Source organism: Oncorhynchus keta, chromosome 1 (assembly GCF_023373465.1).
Source record: "Oncorhynchus keta strain PuntledgeMale-10-30-2019 chromosome 1, Oket_V2, whole genome shotgun sequence".
Lineage (NCBI taxonomy): Eukaryota > Metazoa > Chordata > Actinopteri > Salmoniformes > Salmonidae > Oncorhynchus > Oncorhynchus keta.
Genome location: NC_068421.1, coordinates 40,238,576 through 40,261,404, shown reverse-complemented (window position 1 = coordinate 40,261,404; position 22,829 = coordinate 40,238,576). Strand labels below are relative to the sequence as shown.

Here is a 22,829-nt window from a genome sequence, read left to right as displayed (position 1 = left end):
ATGCAGTCGTCTGGTTTAACCAGGCTACAGTAGACTGTGGTCCCTGTGGTGGCTGGCTGTTGTGTCTCAGCCAAGCAGACTTACATACTTTGGGTATGAAGGAGGGATGGAATTAGGGATGGAGGGATGTCCAGGGTGGACAGTCAGTCTGCCATCGTAAATCACCCCCCTCCCAAGCCACCTCTCCAACCCCCCCCTGTGTTTACAGTAAACAGTGGGGTGGAATGTAAAGTTATTTGTGTCTGTTCGTCTGCTCTCTTTGTGATGGTGGTGCAGGGCAGTGTTCGTCCCAGCCACCCATCCAGCCAGACCCCCACTCACTCACTCACTCACTCTCCAATCTGATATGGAATGTTTGCTCTGCTAGGGTCCTGTTACGTGGGGGAGGGGAAGAGAAGAGGGGTGCAGCCCTTCACCCTTCAGTCACCAGGCTCAAACCCAGTTACCCACTTTGACAATACAATTTGACAATTTGACAATCACACCACAATACAACTATACAATGGAATACTGACAGAGACAGGCATTTTCCACTACTTGGATGTTCTGTTTCACAGATTACCTGAAGTCAATCATTATCTTGCCCGTCAATCTCTCTCTCATTAAAGGTAATCTCACAAGTTTACTTGTCCTGTCTTATCTCTCTTATTTTGTCCACCCACCTATAATGATACAATTAGAGAGAGACAGAGAGAAAGGGAAGACAGAGGCATGGGGGGGGTCAGTTTCCCCCCTGATGTATGACAGCACTGCTAAAAGGGGGAGACAGCCAGCGTGATTGACAAGACTTGGAACCGAAAGAAATTAGGACAGAGAGAAAGATGGAGAGAGAGAGAGAATGCTGCTTGAACGTCCTGCTGTTAAAAGTTCACTCGTGAGAGAATGACACAAATACACTAGGAGGAGGAGGAGGAGGAGGATGGGGGAGAGGTGGGAAAGGCAACATCAACACAGATGATTCCTTCCAACAGTTCACCGAGTGCTGGGAGGGATAAAGAGGAAATCTAGCCCGCCTCCGTCTCTCTCTCTCTCCCTCCCTCCCTCTCACTTTGCCTCCCTCCTCTCTCCTCTGTGTGCCTGCTCCCTCCCCCTGACCAGTGGAGAAGAGGGAGATTAACCTGAGTGAGTGTGTGAGAGAGAGGAGTGTTTAAAGCTGGGCAGAACAGAGCAGACGCTCATAGTTGGCCAGCGCTGAGGGGGAATACTATATTGGAGCTCGAGAGGTGAACTTACGTATGGGTTACTACGATCTCTGTCTGTCTGTCTGTCTGTCTGTCTGTCTGTCTGTCTGTCTGTCTGTCTGTCTGTCTGTCTGTCTGTCTGTCTGTCTGTCTGTCTCTGTCTGTCTGTCTGTCTGTCTGTCTGTCTGTCTGTCTGTCTGTCTGTCTGTCTGTCTGTCTGTCTGTCTGTCTGTCTGTCTGTCTGTCTCAGACACACACACACTGTACACTCACGGAAACTAAGTTACAATTACCTCACTGGTTTAATTCTCAACAGCCTTGTCACATGCCTGGCTTCAACACAGATTGTGTCTTTTTACTTTTCTACTGATTCACTTCACGTCTTTCAGAGTCTGTCATGTTTGAGTAGTGTCTGCTTTTCGAGAGACCTCCTCCGTATGGTCATCCAGTGTGTCGGAGCAGGCTGATAAATGTGAGCTTTGACTCGGCAGGATAGAGGACACCCTGAGGGACCTCCTGGTGCGCATGGGACCTGACGGTTCAACTGCAGCTCACAAGACTGACTCCTCCCCAATCGCCATTCAAAGTGTGTGTGTCTGGGACACTCAGACAGGAGGAGGGAGCGGCCCCAGAGAGAGCAGAGAAGACCCAGAGAGAGCAGAGAAGACCCAGAGAGAGCAGGGAAGACCCAGAGAGAGCAGAGAAGACCCAGAGAGAGCAGAGAAGACCCAGAGAGAGCAGAGAAGACCCAGAGAGAGCAGAGAAGACCCAGAGAGAGCAGAGAAGACCCAGAGAGAGCAGAGAAGACCCAGAGAGAGCAGAGAAGACCCAGAGAGAGCAGAGAAGACCCAGAGAGAGCAGAGAAGACCCCGTGAGAGCAGAGAAGACCCAGAGAGAGCAGAGAAGACCCAGTAAGGAACACAGGAACTGGAGGCAGTGGAGCAGAGATGGATGCAGGTCCTCTGACAGCCGAGGGAGAGGGCTCCTCTCCGGAGGGCGAGACGGTGTGCTCCGCGCTCGCCCGCTACGAAGCCACACTGAGGGATGCCGTGCGTGAGATCCACGTGGACGTAAGCACCTTCAAGCAGAGCGTGGAGCGCCGTCTGGTGGAGGCGACGGCCCACGCCAGCGAGGGCCCCCTAGGCCTGGCTGTGGCCCAGCTGCAGCAGGAGAACCGGCAGCTCCGGAGCCAGCTGGAGGCCCTTAAACATCAGGTGGAGCTCCTCACTGGGATAGTGTGCGACAGAGGCGCCCTGATGACCAACAACAACCAGCACCAGCCAGCGTCCTTCCAGGCCCAGACACACAGCAGCAGCCAGGAGAGGGTGAGCCCCCAGTCCCCATCCACATCCCCCACCTGCCCTGCTGGTGGCCCCAGTATGGGAGCCCTGACCGGGTCAGCCTTGGGCTCGGCCTCCAGCCCCACTGCCACCCGCTTCTCCAGCCGAGCTACCTTCGCTGTGTCCAGCAAGACTAACGTGAGTTTTTTTTTAAATTGTTTTTTATTTCACCTTTATTTAACCTAGTAGGCCAGTTGAGAACAAGTTCTCATTTACAACTGTGACCTGGCCAAGATAAAGCAAAGCAGTGTGACAAATACAACACAGTTGCACATGGGCTCAACAAACGTACAGTCAAAAACACAATATAAAAATCTGTATACAGTGTGGGCAAATTAAGTAAGGAAGGTAAGGCAATACATAGGCCAATAATGGTGAAGTAATTACAATTTAGCAATTTACACTGGAGTGATATATGTGCAGATGAGGATGTGCAAGTATAAATACTGGTGTGCAAAAGAGCAGAAAAACAAAACAAATATGGGGATGTGGTAGGTAGTTGGTTGGATGGGCTATTTACAGATGGGCTGTGTACAGCTGCAGCGATCGGTAAACTGATCTGACAGCTGATGCTTAAAGTTAGTGAGGGAGATTTAAATCTCCAACTTCAGTGATTTTTACAATTCGTTCCAGTCATTGGCAGCAGAGAACTGGAAGGAAAGGCGGCCAAAGAGGTGTTGGCTTTGGGGATGACCAGTGAAATATACCTGCTGGAGCGCATGCTACGGGTGGGTGCTGCTATGGTGAACAGTGAGGCGGAGCTTTACCTAGCAAAGGCTTATAGATGACCTGGAGCCAGTGGGTTTGGCGATGAATATGTAGCGAGGACGAGCCAACGAGCATACAGGTCGCTGTGTTGTGTAGTATATGGGGTAGTATATGTAGACTGTATCCAATTTGCTGAGAAGTTTTGGAGGGTATTTTGTAAATGACATCGCCGAAAGTAAAGGATCGGTAGGATAGTCAGTTTATGAGGGTATGTTTGGCAGCATGAGTGAAGGAGGATTTGTTGCGAAATAGGAAGCTGATTCTAGATTTAACTTTTGGATTGGAGGTGTTTAATATGAGTCTGGAAGGTGAGTTTACAGTCTAGCCAGACAGCTAGGTACTTATAGTTGTCCATATATTCTAACTCAGAACCGTCCAGTGTAGTGATGCTAGTCAGGCGGGCGGGTGAGGGCAGCGATCGGTTGAAGAATATGCATTTAGTTTTACTATCATTTAAAAGCAGTTGTAGGCAACGGAAGGAGTGCTGTATGTTGTTGAAGCTCGTTTGGAGGTTTGCTAACACAGTGTCCAAAGAAGGGCCAGAAGTATACAGAATGGTGTCGTCTGCGTAGAGGTGGATCAGAGACTCACCAGCAGCAAGAGCGACATCATTGATATATACAGAGAAGAGAGTCGGCCCGAGAATTGAACCCTGTGGCACCCCCATAGAGACTGCCAGAGGTCCGGAAACAACAGGCCCTCCGATTTGACACACTGAACTCTCTCAGAAAAGTGGTCATTCAGCTTTATACACTGGGGAGACTGGGTTGGGGTTATGGCGAACATAGAGATACATTAGAGCAGTAGATTATTTGTGAACCTCCAGAAATCTAGAATGGGCTGATAATGGCAGCCATCTTGGCAGGGATAAATGAAAGGGTTGTATTTAATTATGTGGTGGTGACAGTATGTGGTTCTGAGAGACTGTCAAGATTGTGCAATGATTCATCCAGACTCCAGAGTGTGTTTATACTAAATCATGATATTGGGGGTTGAACAGACTTTCTTGGCCACTTCACAGAGATGATGTCAGAGCTTTGACAGCAGTGGGGAAACTCGGGTCATATTCAACTTAATATTTAAACACGCAAGCGGAGTAGATACCAGATGAAAGCAATCAGGATCATTTCCCATCGCTGAACATTTTTGGTAGAAGTAATTGCTTATATTAATGTCCGTCCAGCCTCTGCAGTCTGAGAAAGAAGCTGTTCTTGTAGTGTTAGATATTCTCTTTCCTGGGAGTGATAGATCATCGGAAGAATCTCTCTCTCTCTCTCTCTCTCTCTCTCTCTCTCTCTCTCTCTCTCTCTCTCTCTGTGTGATGAATGGTTCTTCTGCGCTCATATACTGCTATCATGCTGCTGACAACATGTCGCTGGAGAATCTTCTCCGGCTATTCTCTTTGTTGAGCTTACGCAACCTTTTTGAATGGACTCCATCGTGTCCTTCAGCTTTACGAGCAACAATAAACACAGTACATTGTTTCTCACTTACACGTATCCAGACATTCATTGGGACATTTGAGGGATTGAAAGACAAAACACGTGTACTTTGTTACAGTTGATGAAAAGCTAACGCTGTGGTAGTTGGTCAGTTCTAAGGTCCAGTACAGTTTGACACTTGTTGATGAGGTTTGGGTGGGAACTCAGTGATAAGTCTGGGAAAGTTACCATCTTAGTCCTTCGTGTAATTGTAAACCACAGTAGTGTCTGTTTGAAAAGTTTGAGGTTTCTTTTGACTGTATCCCAACACAAGGCCCTAAGACTATGCTGCTTTGGAAACTACAACAGTAACATTCACCCTTTTATAAGGTCAATATTCAGATTTTCTCTTTTATTTGATTCCAAATCTTTCCTCTTGGCTCAGAGGTTCTTTGTTGTGTCTTGGTTGTAAACTCACAGCTGCTTACTGCAAACTAACCCTTGACTGTCTGGCACTGAGGTTGACTGTTAACTGTGACTGCTCACCCACACAACAAACACACACAAGTACACAGCGTGTATGCAAATGACTGATGTCATGCACCTCATCTTAACAAAGCATGTTGTAAAGCATCAGAGGATTCTTATCTGATGTAAATATGTCGGTTAGTATGAAACAGAGGTTCTTTGTTTCTCATAACAGATTGTTGGACATCCCCCTTTTTTGTGGCCAAAACCTTTTTCTTCAAATTTCCAAACAACCAGACAGAGATTGGATCATAACACTGTAGAAAACTAATGTGAGTTCCTCATCTATTGATCCAATTCATTCATTCTAGTGAATATTTACATGTACCCGGAACTCAACAGGGAAACACTATCCTGTTCAGATTTCCCCTACAGCCCCATCAACACCTTTCAGCCTTAATATCCATGTCTACACTTGACACTTACATGCGACTTCTGCTATCAGAGTACGAAGATTGCATTGAAAAGACAGGTCTAGGCGGAGAAAAGTCGCATTAGGTCTCCCTAGCCACCTCAGGAGGTGGTCAGGGAAGCATTGTGTGCGCAAATCCTCGGTCTGGACGCAATCAGGCTACTGAAAACGCATACAGTGGGCGATGTCATCAGCTCTCCACCCACAAGTCTCCAGAAAAGAGGACACTTTTTCATTAAACGTTGGAGGAAATACATTCCTAGCATGTGAGGAACGTGTTTGCTGACCTCATAAATGCTAGCCAGACAAAAACGATGTTTTGCTAACGTGTTTGCCATCTCTTTAGCTTTGCTAGCTAGCTTGAGGTTAGCTTCAGTAGTTGGCTACTGCCATCCCAGTTGTTGTTGTTGTTATGTAATCAGATTTAGCCTGTTCCGCCGTTTGCAGAATGCAAACTGCATTTGAATATAGTGTGGGAAAAGGGAATCCGGACACAATGTGGACACAGTAGAGACACATTTAAATGTAGGTGTAGACGTGTTTGGAATTCCATGATCAGAATACAAAAGCTGCATGAACTGTCAAGTCTAGACACAGCCAATGAGAGTAGAGAAAGACTGTACAGTATGTTGACTTCGTAAAGTCCGATGGGGCTGTTTCAGCAGGTCTGAGGGAGGGAGTCGATTGCGCTGGGGACCTCCAGGCACATCTGAAGATGGTTTTGCAGCTCTGGAGTTAAGCGTTGCCCCACTGAGAGAGCACAGCCAATTGGGATGTGTGCGGGCCTGCACGTTCACTATAGGATTGGTTACAGTACATCTCCCCCTGTGCTTGACTGTGCCTTGGACACCTGACACTCTGATGCAGATAGATATGAGTCTCTCTCTCTCTCTCTCTTTCTGTGTTTTTATGCAGTCTTACGTGGCTGAACACGGTTCATCAGAAGTTCCCCTCAGTCCCTTTGAGCACACACCAGCTCCCCCAGAGTCTGAGGAGGACAGGCAGTGGGTTTCACTGGGATCATTTGATACTCTCAATAGAGAAACTATGAGCCTCTACCACTGTGTTGGTCAAGGCTGCTGCTCTGACAATACTAGACAGGAATCCTCCTCCCTCCTCTTGCTCATCCTCCACGGCCACCTACGTCAGTCAGTCTGTCCGGTCTCTGCCGAGGAGTCCCACAATGCTGCCTGTCGCCAATTACTCCACCATAGCTGCTGTCTGAAAGGGCTATTGTGTCGACATTCTGCCTCATTTGAAGTACATTGACCGAGGAGGGGATTTAGAGGAGAGGGTCACCCAGGACCCAGCCACCCCCAGACTCCACACTCTAGGCTTCAGGAATGAGTCAGTGCCCCCTCCAACACTCCCCCATTCCCTCCTCCCTTCCTCCCCTTCTCTCACAGACCTCTTCACCTCTGCTCCACTTGCAGCAGGCATCAGAATTCACTCAAGTACTCAGACACAGGCATACTTTCACAGACAGACCACACCTGCACACCTCCTACCTCACATTCGCTACATTCCTCAGTGTACTCCCTTTGAGGAGAGAGCTCCTGTTCCCTAATAGAAGATGATCTGGATAAATTCCGCCCAGGTCACAATGTTATCTTTGACAGTTAACGTAACTACATAACACAGGACCACAGTGTGAATCCTTAGGTCCTCACTGTCCTTGACTGTCCTCGCTGTGCTGTGTGTGTGTGTGTGTGTGTGTGTGTGTGTGTGTGTGTGTGTGTGTGTGTGTGTGTGTGTGTGTGTGTGTGTGTGTGTGTGTGTGTGTGTGTGTGTGTGTGTGTGTGTGTGTGTGTGTGTGTGTGTGTGTGTGTGTGTGTGTGTGTGTGTGTGTGCGTGCCTGGTTGCATGCATGTGTGTGTCTTCTCTCAGACTGAGGCATCTTCAGGGCATGTGAACCGATGGGGGGTGGACTTTATCAGTGGAAACTCCGTCAGAGCACGCTCACACTGTCACCGTGAGCAAACACAGACACACACCGCGCATGTACTGTACAAACAACCCCCACAGCGTCCTGCCCTCAACACACCTCCAACGGTAGGATCCCATTGCATACACTGAACACACTCATACTATTATACAGCACACACGGAGAGGACTTCTAAAGAGGAGCAGAGCACAGGTTGTATTATCAAAACGCCTCAAATCAGCTGAAAGCCAACGCTCCCTGTCACTGCTACACACACACACACACACGCAATACACCATCATCATATACTCTCTCCGCTCCTTACCATACAGGACCCCCGCCATTAACATTACTCAACCACCGTCTTCTGCACTGCTGCTCAAACATGCATTTACTAATGGACTGCTTGGTTTACCTTGCAGTGCCATAGGTGCGTGTGTTCGTCACAGTCTAGTATAGTCTGATGGATAGATTGTATGAATGGGGGGGAAGCATTCATCCTGCTCCATACCAAATGACTGTTTGTGATGGTTGGCTCACGATGTGCACCTATGCACACAGCAGTGAAGACTGCTGAGGGGAGGAAGGCTCATAATAATGAAATGGCATCAAACACATGGTAACCATGTGTTTCATGTATTTGATACCATTCCTCTCCACCTCACATCTCACACTCCTCACATTGATTTGGTGCTTGTTGTTCTCCTGATGAAGATCTGTGGACAATCGCAGGAGGTTGGTGACACCTTAATTGGGGAGGACGGGCCCGTGGTAATGGCTGGAGTGGAATGGTATCAAACACGTGGTTTCCATGGTTTCCATGTGTTTGATGCCATTCCATTCGCTCCATTCCAGCCATTATTATGAGTCATCCTCCCCTCAGCTACACTTCAACTATGACAGACAAAATGAGAGAAAAAAATCCAGAAAATCACATTGTAGGATTGTAATGAATTTATTTTCAAATTATGGTGGAAAATAAGTATTTGGTCACCTACAAACAAGCAAGATTTCTGGCTCTCACAGACCTGTACTTCTTCTTCAAGAGGCACCTCTGTCCTCCACTCGTTACCTGTATTAATGGCACCTGTTTGAACTTGTTATCAGTATAAAAGACACCTGTCCACAACCTCAAACAGTCACACTCCAAACTCCACTATGGCCAAGACCAAAGAGCTGTCAAAGGACACCAGAAACAGAATTGTAGACCTGCACCAGGCTGGGAAGACTGAATCTGCAATAGGTAAGCAGCTTGGTTTGAATAAATCAACTGTGGGAGCAATTATTAGGAAATGGAAGACATACAAGACCACTGATAATCTCCCTCGATCTGGGGCTCCATGCAAGATCTCACCCCGTGGGCTCAAAATGATCACAAGAACGGTGAGCAAATATCCCAGAACCACACGGGGGGACCTAGTGAATGACCTGCAGAGAGCTGGGACCAAAGTAACAAAGCCTACCATCAGTAACACACTACGCCGCCAGGGACTCAAATCCTGCAGTGCCAGACGTGTCCCCCTGCTTAAACCAGTACATGTCCAGGCCCGTCTGAAGTTTGCTAGAGAGCATTTGGATGATCCAGAAGAAGATTGGGAGAATGTAATATGGTCAGATGAAACTAAAATATAACTTTTTGGTAAAAACTCAACTCATCGTGTTTGGAGGACAAAGAATGCTGAGTTGCATCCAAAGAACACCATACCTACTGTGAAGCATGGGGGTGGAAACATCATGCTTGGGGGCTGTTTTTCTGCAAAGGGACCAGGACGACTGATCCGTGTAAAGGAAAGAATGAATGGGGCCATGTATCGTGAGATTTTCGTGAGATCAGCAAGGGCATTGAAGATGAAACTTGGCTGGGTCTTTCAGCATGACAATGATCCCAAACACACCGCCCGGGCAATGAAGGAGTGGCTTCTTAAGAAGCATTTCAAGGTCCTGGAGTGGCCTAGCCAGTCTCCAGATCTCAACCCCATAGAAAATCTTTGGAGGGAGTTGAAAGTCCGTGTTGCCCAACAACAGCCCCAAAACATCACTGCTTTAGAGGAGATCTGCATGGAGGAATGGGTCAAAATACCAGCAACAGTGTGTGAAAAACTTGTGAAGACTTACAGAAAACGTTTGACCTCTGTCATTGCCAACAAAGGGTATATAACAAAGTATTGAGATAAACTTTTGTTATTGACCAAATACTTATTTTCCACCATAATATGCAAATAAATTCATTAAAAATCCATCAATGTGATTTTCAGGATTTTTTTTTTCTCCTTTTGTCTGTCATAGTTGAAGTGTACCTATGATGAAAATTACAGGCCTTTTAAGTGGGAGAACTAGCACAATTGGTGGCTGACTAAATACTTTTTTGCCCCACTGTATATAGCAACGAATTGGCGAAGGCACTAGAACAGTCTGCAGCACTCGGCCTCACCCTACTAGAATCTGAAGTCAAATGTCTACTGTTTGCTGATGATCTGGTGCTTCTGTCCCCAACCAAGGAGGGCCTACAGCAGCACCTAGATCTTCTGCACTGTCAAAACTTGGGCCCTGGCAGGAAATCTCAGTAAGACAAAAATAATGGTGTTCCAAAAAAAAGTCCAGTTGCCAGGACCACAAATACAAATTCCATCTAGACACCATTGCCCTAGAGCACACAAACTATTCATACCTCGGCCTAAACATCAGCACCACAGGTAACTTCCACAAAGCTGTGAACGATCTGAGAGGCAAGGCAAGAAGGGCCTTCTATGCCATCAAAAGGAACATAAAATTTGACATACCAATTAAGATCTGGCTAAAAAATACCTGAATCAGTTATAGAACCCATTGCCCTCTAAACCTTTGTGAGGTCTGGGGTCCGCTCACCAACCAAGAATTCCCAAAATGGGACAAACACCAAATTAAGACTGCATGCAGAATTCTGCAAAAATATAAAACGTAAAACACCAAATAATGCATGCAGAGCAGAATTAGGCCGATACCTGTTAATGATCAAAATCCAGAAAAGAGACGTTAAATTCTACAACCACATAAAAGGAAGCGATTCCCAAACCTTCCATAACAAAGCCATCGCCTACAGAGAGATGAACCTGTAGAAGAGTCCCCTAAGCAAGCTGGTCCTGGGGCTCTGTTCACAAACAGACCCCACACAGCAACACCATTAGACCCAACCAAATCATGAGAAAACAAAAAGATAATTACTTGACACAATGGAAAGAATTAATAAAAGAACTGAGCAAACTAGAATGCTATTTGGCTCTAAACAGAGAGTACACAGTGGCAGAATACCTGACCACTGTGACTGACCCAAACTTAAGGAAAGCTTTGACTATGTACAGACTGAGAGCATAGCCTTGCTATTGAGAAAGGCCGCCATTGGCAGACCTGGCTCTCAAGAGAAGACAGGCTATGTGTACACTGCCCACAAAATGAGGTGGAAACTGAGCTGCACTTCCTGACCACTTGCCAAATGTATGACCATATTAGAGACACATATTCCCTCCGATTACACAGATACACAAAGAATTTGAAAACAAACCAAATTTTGATCAACTAGCATATATATATATATCCTTCCCCCCCCAATAGAGATATATATATATATATATTGGGGGGGGGAGAGAGAGAGAGAGAGAAAGAGACACACAGAGAGAGAAAGAGACACAGAGAGAGAGAGAGGTCAGGGGTGAAGGGGGCTTGAGAAAGGCATGTGAGCAGGGCTGGGCTGGCTTGACTGGCTGGCCGCTCCTCCCAGGCTGCCCCTGGCTCTCCTAATTACTTCCAGACAATGCCCTGTATTTCCCATCGCCGTGGTTACAGGTTCCACCGCCCTCTACATTCATTGTTGGCCGTGGGTCCCGTGGGGAGAGGGAGGGAGGGAGGGAGGGAGGGGGGAGGGACTCGGAAAGAGAGAGGGAGAGAGCGGGAGGGAGAGAGGGAGTACTCAGAGGGAGGGAGGACTCTGAGAGGGGGAGGGAGGACTCAGCGAGAGGGAGGGAGGGAAAGGGAGGACTCGGAAAGAAGGAGGGAGGGAGAATGAGGTAGGATTCGGAGAGAGAGGGAGGGAAGACTCGGAGGGAGGGAGAGGACTCGGGAGGGAGAGAGAGGGAAGGAGAGGGAGGGAGGACTCGGAGGGAGGGAGAGAGAGGGAGGACTCGGAGGGAGGGAGAGGGAGGGAGGACTCGGAGGGAGGGAGAGAGAGGGAGGACTCGGGGGGAGGGAGAGAGAGGGAGGCCTCGGGGAGGGAGGGAGGGAGGGAGGGGGAGGGAGGGAGGGAGGGAGGGAGGGAGGGGACTTGGCGGGAGAGAGAGGGAAATAGTGTTTGTTTTGTTATTATTATTTATTATATATATATATATTATATTTTTACATTTTCAAACAGACAGACAACAACAGCAAAAGTTTAGTGGGAATTAGTGTTTGTATTAGACTTGTTTGCACTGGTTTGACTCAACACTTTTCATGCAGCCATACTGTACGGACTAGAGGGTGTGCTGTTTTTCGGAGCACGTGTCCTCGCACCTCCTAACTTAGCTGATTGAATCATCAGACAGTCATGTCATATCACCAGGTTTTATCGATTTGTTTTGGTGTCGGGAGGCTGGGACACCGATGTCTTGCACAGCTGGTGCCTTGTAACCCGAAAGCAGACTACTAAACCTCTTGGATCTTGGAGATGTCGAAGTTATTGGGTGCCAACTGCTGTCCTGGGGAGTCGGTCCCATCTCCCTTCCCTCCCCTTACGCTCTCTCAATCTTACATGACCTTCCGCATCACACACACACACATCCTACATGTCTTTCTGCGGAACGCACGCACAATCTTACATGACCTTCCGCATCACACACACACACACACATCCTACATGTCTTTCTGCGGAACGCACGCACAATCTTACATGACCTTCCGCATCACACACACACACACACATCCTACATGTCTTTCTGCGGAACGCACGCACAATCTTACATGACCTTCCGCGTCACACACACACACATCCTACATGTCTTTCTGCGGAACGCACGCACAATCTTACATGACCTTCCGCGTCACACACACACACATCCTACATGTCTTTCTGCGGCACGTACGCACAAGCTTACATGACCTTCCACGTCACACACACACACATCCTACATGTCTTTCTGCGGAACACACGCACAATCTTACATGACCTTCCGCGTCACACACACACACACACATCCTACATGTCTTTCTGCAGCACGCACGCACAATCTTACATGACCTTCCACATCACACACACACACATCCTACATGTCTTTCTGCGGAACGCACAATCTTACATGACCTTCCGCGTCACACACACACACATCCTACATGTCTTTCTGCAGCACGCACGCACAATCTTACATGACCTTCCACATCACACACACACACATCCTACATGTCTTTCTGCAGCACTCACGCACAATCTTACATGACCTTCCACATCACACACACACACATCCTACATGTCTTTCTGCAGCACTCACGCACAATCTTACATGACCTTCCACATCACACACACACACACACACCCTACATGTCTTTCTGCAGCACGCACGCACAATCTTACATGACCTTCCGCGTCACACACACACACACACATCCTACATGTCTTTCTGCAGCACTCACGCACAATCTTACATGACCTTCCGCGTCACACACACACACACATCCTACATGTCTTTCTGCAGCACTCACGCACAATCTTACATGACCTACCGTGTCACACACACACACACACACATCCTACATGTCTTTCTGCAGCACTCACGCACAATCTTACATTGCCGCATGCGTCACACTCTCAACGGTACATGGTCTTCCGGGACATCCAGCCCCTGACCGGAACATAAGGTTATCTTATTTGTACGCCGGTGACATTGGGGTGTATCTATTCTAAACCTTTGACAGTGTTTTATGGACCCTGCCTTGTGACTGAAACCCTGGAAAATCCCAGTGAAAGAGGAGAGATCCTGAAGCAGGTTTATAGGGGGATTAGAGGTGGGAGGCTCTCTGAAGCCCTTGTGAAGGGTATGCGTGCCCAGTTAGTTTAATACAAGGGTGTGTGTGTGTGTGTGTGTGTGTGTGTGTGTGTGTGTGTGTGTGTGTGTGTGTGTGTGTGTGTGTGTGTGTGTGTGCGTGCTTGGCCAAACAGCCTCGCTCCCACTAACACCCATCAGATAAGGCAGGGGCCCCTGTAGTCAGGTGATGTAAAGAAAGTGTTCAAAGGGCCCCCCTCGTTTCTGTAGGACCAAGACGCCGACCAGGGTCTCCCTGTTAAATTGCAGGCTTTGTGGGTCTTTTGAAAGAACAGGTGGTTTTGTGTGTCTCTCCCTCCGTGAGGACTTACCTGTTCTACAAGGAAATTACAGAGCAAAGACCCCTTTTATAGACCTGTGATGAGAGGCCCACTATAACTGTACTGTCTGCTTGCTCTGAACAGCTCTGATGGATGTACCTTTTAGTCCCAATATATTTCTATCCCTCTAATTGTCTTCTTAAATTATCATGGTGGTACATTGGAGGCAGGTGTTTGCATGCTGTTCGCCATAGTCGACTGTAGCATTGTTTATTACATAGATATTTCCTCCTTATTGTGTTAAGAAACCGAGACCGCTATGCTGTTCATAGAACAACGTCCTGTATTGGAAAGGATTGGTATGTGATCAATGGAAAATGTCAATATTCCTATTAGTGAGGCTTATTGTATGGAAGGGTGGTGTTGTCCAGAAGAGCTGGCTATCTTTGTTTCTGTGACCAACACTGTGCCCAAAATCCCGAGTGACAGGATTTTGTCATACCCCCACCCCACTCAACCCCCCCAGCACAGTTCTCTCACAACATGCCCCCCATTGTCTTCATGTTCCATTCCGCAACCACTCAATACGCTGCACCCCTTCATTGAAACGTCATCGAAACTGCAAGACTCGCAATATAACAATCCACTTGGATTATCTTGTGTTTGCACATCAACATTTCTATGGCATGTTGCCAGGAGGGACATGGGAAAGCTGTGATATTTACACCCACATGAAAGTGCCATGTGCCTGGGAGAACCCACTGTCCCACTCTACTTCCACCACCACCTGTTACCATCTGTATTCAGCCTCATACCCTTGAATGCTGTGTTGGCCCTGATGCTTTTTGTCCGTACGCTGCTGAACCAGGTCGGAGAGAGGGAGAGGAAGAGGGGGAGGGGGGCGTATAGGAGTGGGGTTACAGTCCTGCTGAATGGGGAGATTCTAATGTAGTTATCCACTCTCAGGTCAGGTGTGCCTCCGCAGGGAGAAGAGAAAGTGGAGGCTCCTAGAAAGGCTACATTGTTGATCCAGTGTGCCCACTAGCTCTGCTTCTAAGACAATAAGGGCATAGAGACTGAGGAACTGAACACACAGGACAGGGAGTTTCATCTTTGAAGGCCAAGACTGACCAACCCCCCCTTTCTCTCGTGAGTCTGTGTAGCAGACTGAGGGCTTTTCCACATTCCCTACATCATTTCACGATTTCCTCCAAATACTTTATAGTTCCCCACTGATAATTCAATGACTCACTCCCAGGGACCGGGGGATTTGTTGTTCCAGTGTGGCGGAGAGAGGGGCTGTTGTGTGGTCCTGCCTGTGTTGTGTGGAGAATTGGTGTGCGTTGCTCTGTGGGGTGTCCCTTGACTCCTGGTCATCCTCTTAAATATAGATTTGAAAAGGGCCTTCCTACTATTTGACATTAACTTTGGTCCGAGATCAGATCAAACCGAGGGTACCCTCTACGTTCAATCGCTACTATCCTAAAAGATTTGCCTACTTTTATCTTCAGGCCCAGAGCACCACAGTCTCACACACACACATGTCTGGTGGCCCATTCAGACAGGAGGAGAAGCGTGGCTTAGTACAGAACGTTTCCAGGGCTGGGACACACCAAGACAGGAGGAGCTTGGGTTTCAGCCAGAGCATCAGGGTTGATCAGGGCTCAGGGGCTTCCATGGTTGACTGGGGGAAATTTGTCTCCCCCCATCACCTTCTCCCAGTGGGACAGTCAGCTGTTCCCAGCTCCCTTCGGCCCTTCTTAATGCAGTCTCACTCTCACTCTCTCTCTCACTCTCACTCTCACACACACACACAACCCAGCAGCAGCAGCATTCCTCTCTACTGAGGTCACCTGGCTCCTTTCTCTCCTACAGCTCAATTACTGACTTTATTTTCACTGGGAGGAATGTACCCTTTCTTTGATAATAACTGTATACAATAACTTGTATTGTATGTGCATACATGCATGTGTGAGAGCAAGAAAGAGCAAGTCAGAAACATTACACATCCTCCACAGACAAATCACACAACCCTCAGTCACTTCCTGGTTGTCTTCCTGAAAGGCCCCTCTGTGGATTGGCTGGTTAGTCAGGCACACAGTGTACTGAGCCCAGTCACGTACTAATGAAAGTAGTAGATGTGGTGCGGTAGTAACGTTGTGTGTGTGTGTGTGTGTGTGTGTGGGGGGTTAACGAGATAAAAATGGAACAATAATGTTCCTTGGCCATGGGAACTTGAAACATGTCAGCACTCTGAAATGACTTGATCTGACCATGTATCGGATAACATGCTTATTTTGGCATCCAAAAGTTGTTCACATGTTTTAAAGGGCCTGTCATCAAAATAGAAGACACTGTGACACCTGAGTAGTCTGGGGTGGGGTGTTCATGTGAATCTCTCTCTGTGTCCTGTAGAGTATTGAACGTGAGGAGCCAATAGAGGTGGATCCAGCCCCTGTATCCCCTGCACTGGAGAATGGACACTCTACTACCCCAGGTAATGACTGTTCTATTCTCTACCATCTCAGCTACAGTAGAAATACAGCCATACTTACCATCCCATGTACTGTATGAGGGGATGTACTGCATTTTCTCAATGCTTGTCCAATCAGAAAACTCGACTGTGTCACATGGAAAAAGCTCGCCAGCCAATAACAACGTCCCGTATGAAAGCACGGCCCCTGTTGCCATGCGGATGCCCCACCTACCCATCACCGCCACAACCAAAACGGCTGACCCCTCAATTATGAAGAGCGAATCTCCCACCAGTCCCGTACGTTCTCTGCCCTCGCCTGTATCAGAGCCTACTGACAACAACCAGCCTCAAACCATCCCAGAATCCCCCATTCAACCAGGTAAGAGGCACCAGACATCAGCTAAAAGCTCTGTAAGCCATAATATCCTTTGAAACACCTTTTGTCTTTTTTCTGTTTAGTGTCTTCTATGAAGACATGGACCCCCAGTCTCAGCCGAGGTCTGGGCTCTCCTCGCCTGTCAGGTAAGAGGGATCTATCAACTCGGCCCTGTTACTAGAACTGGAACTAACCAGACTCACACCATGTTTTATTCCCACAGTTTCCTTATCTGTTCTTGGATTTGTTATTTGCAGAAAAGTCCTTGTCCGCTCCCCCGAAGTCCGTGACTTACTCTGGCCTCATCCAACACAACACAGACGGGTGAGTGAACTATTCTTTACTCAGTCCTAGAGAAGTGAGATAGTCCATGCTTTAACCCACATGCCATAACCCACTTGCCATTTCGAATGTCCTCATTGTGGCCCAAGTTGATGTGTGACACTCCTCTGTCCTCCGACCCGCAGGGTGGAAGATGTGGGCGGGGTCCTGCCCTTTGGGAGGGGAGTTGAGCGGAGGCGGGAGCTGGTGAGGTCACAGACGTTGCCGCGCAACATTGGCGCTCAGGCCCGCTGGTCCATCTTTGAAAAGCTGGATTCTGAAGCCAGCAGGTACCACCGTCTCTCCTCCCACCATCATCTCTCTTTCTATGCCACCCGTCCCTAAACTGATAGGTCCTCTCCTTTTCCCTTGTATTATCCCTCCTTTCTCCTGGGTAATTCTTAACTCATACTTTGGTTGCGTCCCAATTCTCTACACACTCTCACTCTCTCTCTCTCTCTCTCTCTCATTTAACAATGGTGGAAAAACACCACTCAAACACGGGAAGTCTGCAAGTGTACACTTCGGGAGAGAATAGGGACACGACCTCTGTCATGTTTGCTGGCTCATCGTGTTGACCCCTGTCCCTGTTCCTCTCAGTAGGTCCAAGCCCATGGACTCCAAGCCCAAGCTGAAGCGTTCTCAGAGCTTTGGTGTGTCCAGTGCCAGCAGCATCAAGCAGATTCTTCTGGACTGGTGCCGTTCCAAAACCATAGGATACCAGGTGAGACCGTGGTGACAGAACACGGCTACACACCGGAACAGAGTCCTGGGCCGTATTCACAAAGCAAACTCAGAGTAGAGGCTGATCTAGGATCAGGTCCACCTGTTATGAATACACCTCTATAGTGGCCAGTAACAAAGATGATGAATATGGAACTGTCATCGGGTCACCTGAAATGTGTCCACTACACAGGATCAGTCTTTTGTCATTTTTGCTAGCTCCTGAAGAGGTCCTTAAAATAACTCTCCTGGTTTCTCCATGGGTTAAACCATTAGCACATAGCAGAGCGTTGATGTGTTAATGAGAAGCAACTTGCCATGGTTATGCTGCATACTGAACTAAGCGTACTATTGTAGTATTGTGTGTGTGTGTGTGTGTGTGTGTGTGTGTGTGTGTGTGTGTGTGTGTGTGTGTGTGTGTGTGTGTGTGTGTGTGTGTGTGTGTGTGTGTGTGTGTGTGTGTGTGTGTGTGTGTGTGTGTGTGTGAGAACATGCATATCCGTGTGTGTTTGAGTTACGACTCATTGCTTGGGCTGTTGGCTTCACTCTGCCATGCACTCTGCAGCAGCTGTGCCAGTCTGTCCATGTGGCTCTGGTTAAACAGAGAGCTGACACGGGCCAAGGCCGGCCCCGCAGAGCAAACAGCACCGGCCGATTCCCGCAGGCAGTTCCTCCTCACACTCAAATTAGAGACCTGACTGGCGCTCAACAAACATGACTAGTTGTATTTTCCCACCGACACACTGAGATTTTTATAGGCTAAAGGACACAAAAAACGTGAAATTACACAGTTCTGAAATCATGTCCAATTGGAGAGAAACTGAGCGAGACGCAGGTAGAGGAATTGAGGATAAAGAACCATTCAGGATTCCTCCTCTGTTTTCCACATTATGACAGCGGGGCCGACAGAGAAACCTGGGAGAGGTAATTTCATAAAGTTAGAATAGGTCGTTTTTTTTGTCTGTCTGGTTTATTCTTACGTCTCTTTTACGGTACCTCCGTATCCCCCTCCCCCCGCTAAACACATGTGCAAATACACCACGCACACTCAGAGACATTTACAGTCCAGACACACACACAACCACACACTCCTAACTCTGTCTCTCCGTCCCCAGAACATAGACATCCAGAACTTCTCGTCCAGTTGGAGTGACGGCATGGCCTTCTGTGCCCTGGTCCATTCCTTCTTCCCCACTGAGTTTGACTACAACGTGCTGACGCCTGCCGACCGCAAACACAACTTTGAGCTGGCCTTCGGGACAGCAGAGTACGTGACTTTTACATTGTCACACGCGTTATGTATACGTTCTGTATTTCTGAGCATTGTACACACACCCATATGCACCTCTGTCTTAAATAATGTTGGAACGATTCATCCATTCATTATGTCGGAACACTGTAAGATCATATCAGTGGGACAACACTTTATGTATCGGGCCTATTCATGTGCATTTCCAATGTCGCTCTCCTCTTGGTTTGGTGAAGCTATGGACACTACAGTGCTGTGCTTGATATGAAGGCGATCCCAAGTTACCTGTGTAGATACATTTAGAGTCCCAGTGTCCCTGGCCACCCACACAAGGAGAAATAACATGAATGGAATCACCTTCAGATTCCATTAATAGCGTTGATACGTGGAACATTGTAGCACTGAGATGACCTTACAATGTTTCTGTTGCATCTTGGTAAATAGTGTGTCCAGCCCACACGTTAAGCCAGCGAGGCAGCCGCTGCCAGAGAATACCCTCTCCCCTCCCCGGGTCCCCGCAGTAACCTCCTCTTCCCTCTGCTCTGCTTCCATCCGCTCCCCTCACATTCCTCCAGCCTGACCTCCCCACTGAGAACACAGCTGCTGCAGCACAGCGTCTCGTAGTCCTGCTGACACATGGATGCATGCAGAACACTGACACAGTATAGATCAAAACCATGTGTGCCTCTAGCCACATACAGAGAGAGTTCTAACACATGAGCTTCTGTACAATACCACAAATTAGTCAACATTGTTCCATGTGATCTATTTGCCTGGTTCCGGGTCTGTTTGTCTTGTCTTACCAACCACTCCGAATTATCATAAATATGAGTTGGGGAAAACAGTTGAAACAGATCTGGGACCAGGCTAATGAACGATCAGCCCCTTTAACTAAGGAATGACATAAATAGCCCTAGTCTCCTCCTTACTTGTGCCGTGCCCTCTGTCTGATTCAGGGAGAAGGCAGGCTGTGACCGGCTCATCGAGGTGGACGATATGATGGTGATGGGGCGCAAGCCGGACCCCATGTGTGTCTTTACCTACGTCCAGTCCATGTACAACCACCTGCGCAAGTTTGAGTGATGAACGATGACCTGGCAGCTACTCGACAACATCACTGCCCCACCACCACTACCACCACTCTCTTGCCTTCAGCGACAGCAGCAATGCACACTGAGAGACGACACTCCCCCCTGCTGTAACAGACAGAGTATTACATGTATTTCTCCAGTTTGAGAGATGTTTCACTCTGCCATGTTGAGTGCTCACAGCTATTTCACAAGTACAAAAGGCTGTGTTATCTCTGTTTATGTATGAGTGGCTGGGTAATTATTCGCTGAAAGTTCTGTGTTATGTTTCAGAGAGAGGGGAAGGATCTTTTCCCCCCTTTCTTTTGGTGACCGACCATGTTTAAGGCTTATATTGGCACAGTTGCTGTTTGAGAGAATGGGACAGGTTGCTGAATCAACTCTTCGCTGGGGAGAAAACCTAGTCCCTTTTGAAGAAGCTGCAAGATGACTTGAACAGTAGGCCTATAACACTGGACCAAGGACAAAGGACTGTGGATCCAGAGGATTGACCCTGTGGATCAGTCTACATCCGATGTTATCATCATTTGGTTCCTTCTAGAGTTGTATTTGTTCAGGCCTCATTTACTTTATTGTCCCACTGTGGTTTCTCAGACCTGAATGTGTCTACAAAAGGCCTTGCATTGCAGCACAATAGAGAAGCTATACCAAAGTGTGCCTTTACATCAGCCGAACAGAGGAACTAAAGTACACTCACTATAAAGTTGAAGGGTATGCCATTTAACGAGCTAGAACTGCAAAGATTAACTGCACATATGTACCCACTAGATGCAAATGTAAAACGGCCTATGTTCATAGTGTTATTGCTATGGTTGTGATTTTTATTTCATAGACAAAAAAAAGGACAAAGAAATCCTGAATAAATTGTTACTTGTTTCACACACACCTTTGTTTGGGTTGTCAGTTCATTAATTAACCTGAGTTAACTTTTTGTCATTTTAGTGCACAAAAAAAATGTATCATGATTATTCGTCTGAAAACATCCAAAATACATAATCTATATGTGTTAAAGAAAATGTGCTTTATCAATTTACCAGATTTTGAATACCATTACTTTGGACAAAATGTCAATTCAACTTGAACTCAACAAAACATTTCACCATTCGTTGGATTTAGGTCAAAAGTTAGGTGGAAAAAAATATGAAATGCCCTTACATTGATTACTTTTTGCAAATCCAGTCAGTTTTGCACAATATCATCACAGATTTTTTGGTTTGAAATGACTTGGTAACAACGTTAGTTCAACCACTTTTTTGCCCAGTAGGTTGTAATGCTTTTTGTACAAATACAAATCTTAAATTAGAGCTCCAATTAAGCAAATTAGGCATTTGTGATTAATCTGATTAATCGACAAATCCTGCAATTAACTTGATTAAATGTTTTTATTGTTTGACAGCCCTATTTAATATATATACAGTCCCTTGCGAAAGTATTCGGCCCCCTTGAACTTTGCGACCTTTTGCCACATTTCAGGCTTCAAACATAAAGATATAAAACTGTATTTTTTTGTGAAGAATCAACAACAAGTGGGACACAATCATGAAGTGGAACGACATTTATTGGATATTTCAAACTTTTAACAACTCAAAAACTAAAAAATTGGGAAAATTATTCAGCCCCCAAAATTATTCAGCCCCCTCAAGTTAATACTTTGTAGCGCCACCTTTTGCTGCGATTACAGCTGTAAGTCGCTTGGGGTATGTCTCTATCAGTTTTGCACATCGAGAGACTGACATTTTTTCCCATTCCTCCTTGCAAAACAGCTCGAGCTCAGTGAGGTTGGATGGAGAGCATTTGTGAACAGCAGTTTAGTTCTTTCCACAGATTCTCGATTGGATTCAGGTCTGGACTTTGACTTGGCCATTCTAACACCTGGATATGTTTATTTTTGAACCATTCCATTGTAGATTTTGCTTTATGTTTTGGATCATTGTCTTGTTGGAAGACAAATCTCCGTCCCAGTCTCAGGTCTTTTGCAGACTCCATCAGGTTTTCTTCCAGAATAGTTCTGTATTTGGCTCCATCCATCTTCCCATCAATTTTAACCATCTTCCCTGTCCCTGCTGAAGAAAAGCAGGCCCAAACCATGATGCTGCCACCACCATGTTTGACAGTGGGGATGGTGTGTTCAGGGTGATGAGCTGTGTTGCTTTTATGCCAAACATAACGTTTTGCATTGTTGCCAAAAAGTTCAATTTTGGTTTCATCTGACCAGAGCACCTTCTTCCACATGTTAGGTGTGTCTCCCAGGTGGCTTGTGGCAAACTTTAAACAACACTTTTTATGGATATCTTTAAGAAATGGCTTTCTTCTTGCCACTCTTCCATAAAGGCCAGATTTGTGCAATATACAACTGATTGTTGTCCTATGGACAGAGTGTCCCACCTCAGCTGTAGATCTCTGCAGTTCATCCAGAGTGATCATGGGCCTCTTGGCTGCATCTCTGATCAGTCTTCTCCTTGTATGAGCTGAAAGTTTAGAGGAACGGCCAGGTCTTGGTAGATTTGCAGTGGTCTGATACTCCTTCCATTTCAATATTATCGCTTGCACAGTGCTCCTTGGGATGTTTTAAAGCTTGGGAAATCTTTTTGTATCCAAATCCGGCTTTACACTTCTTCACAACAGTATCTCGGACCTGCCTGGTGTGTTCCTTGTTCTTCATGATGCTCTCTGCGCTTTTAACGGACCTCTGAGACTATCACAGTGCAGGTGCATTTA

At 47.0% G+C, this 22,829-nt stretch overlaps 1 protein-coding gene across 5 annotated transcripts; it reads left to right on the top strand.

Moving 5' to 3' along the window:
- The first annotated feature begins 1,078 nt into the window (after positions 1 to 1,078).
- LOC118385001 (smoothelin-like protein 2) lies at positions 1,079 to 20,996 on the top strand. Of its 5 annotated transcripts, none has more exons than XM_052524823.1 (10): positions 1,079 to 1,223; positions 1,673 to 2,659; positions 16,294 to 16,375; positions 16,491 to 16,733; positions 16,814 to 16,876; positions 16,988 to 17,054; positions 17,198 to 17,341; positions 17,655 to 17,775; positions 18,890 to 19,041; positions 19,980 to 20,996. In XM_052524823.1, the coding sequence occupies exons 2-10, from the start codon at positions 2,129 to 2,131 to the stop codon at positions 20,104 to 20,106; spliced, it is 1,530 nt and encodes a 509-aa protein (XP_052380783.1). In that variant the 5' UTR covers positions 1,079 to 1,223; positions 1,673 to 2,128; the 3' UTR covers positions 20,107 to 20,996. The 5 variants fall into 5 exon arrangements, with proteins under 5 accessions (XP_052380783.1, XP_052380738.1, XP_052380760.1 ...); XM_052524778.1 differs by having other exon boundaries at positions 17,652 to 17,775; XM_052524800.1 differs by having other exon boundaries at positions 1,091 to 1,223; positions 1,678 to 2,659; positions 17,652 to 17,775.
- Positions 20,997 to 22,829: the final 1,833 nt, after the last annotated feature.

Bases quoted from the DNA above. Each gene is read 5' to 3' on its own strand.
- LOC118385001 (XM_052524778.1), top strand. From the start codon at position 2,129: ATGGATGCAGGTCCTCTGACAGCCGAGGGAGAGGGCTCCTCTCCGGAG. The intron at 16,734-16,813 runs GTAAGAGGCACC...TTTTCTGTTTAG, and splicing joins AGAATCCCCCATTCAACCAG to TGTCTTCTATGAAGACATGG. The intron at 16,877-16,987 runs GTAAGAGGGATC...TGTTATTTGCAG, and splicing joins GGGCTCTCCTCGCCTGTCAG to AAAAGTCCTTGTCCGCTCCC.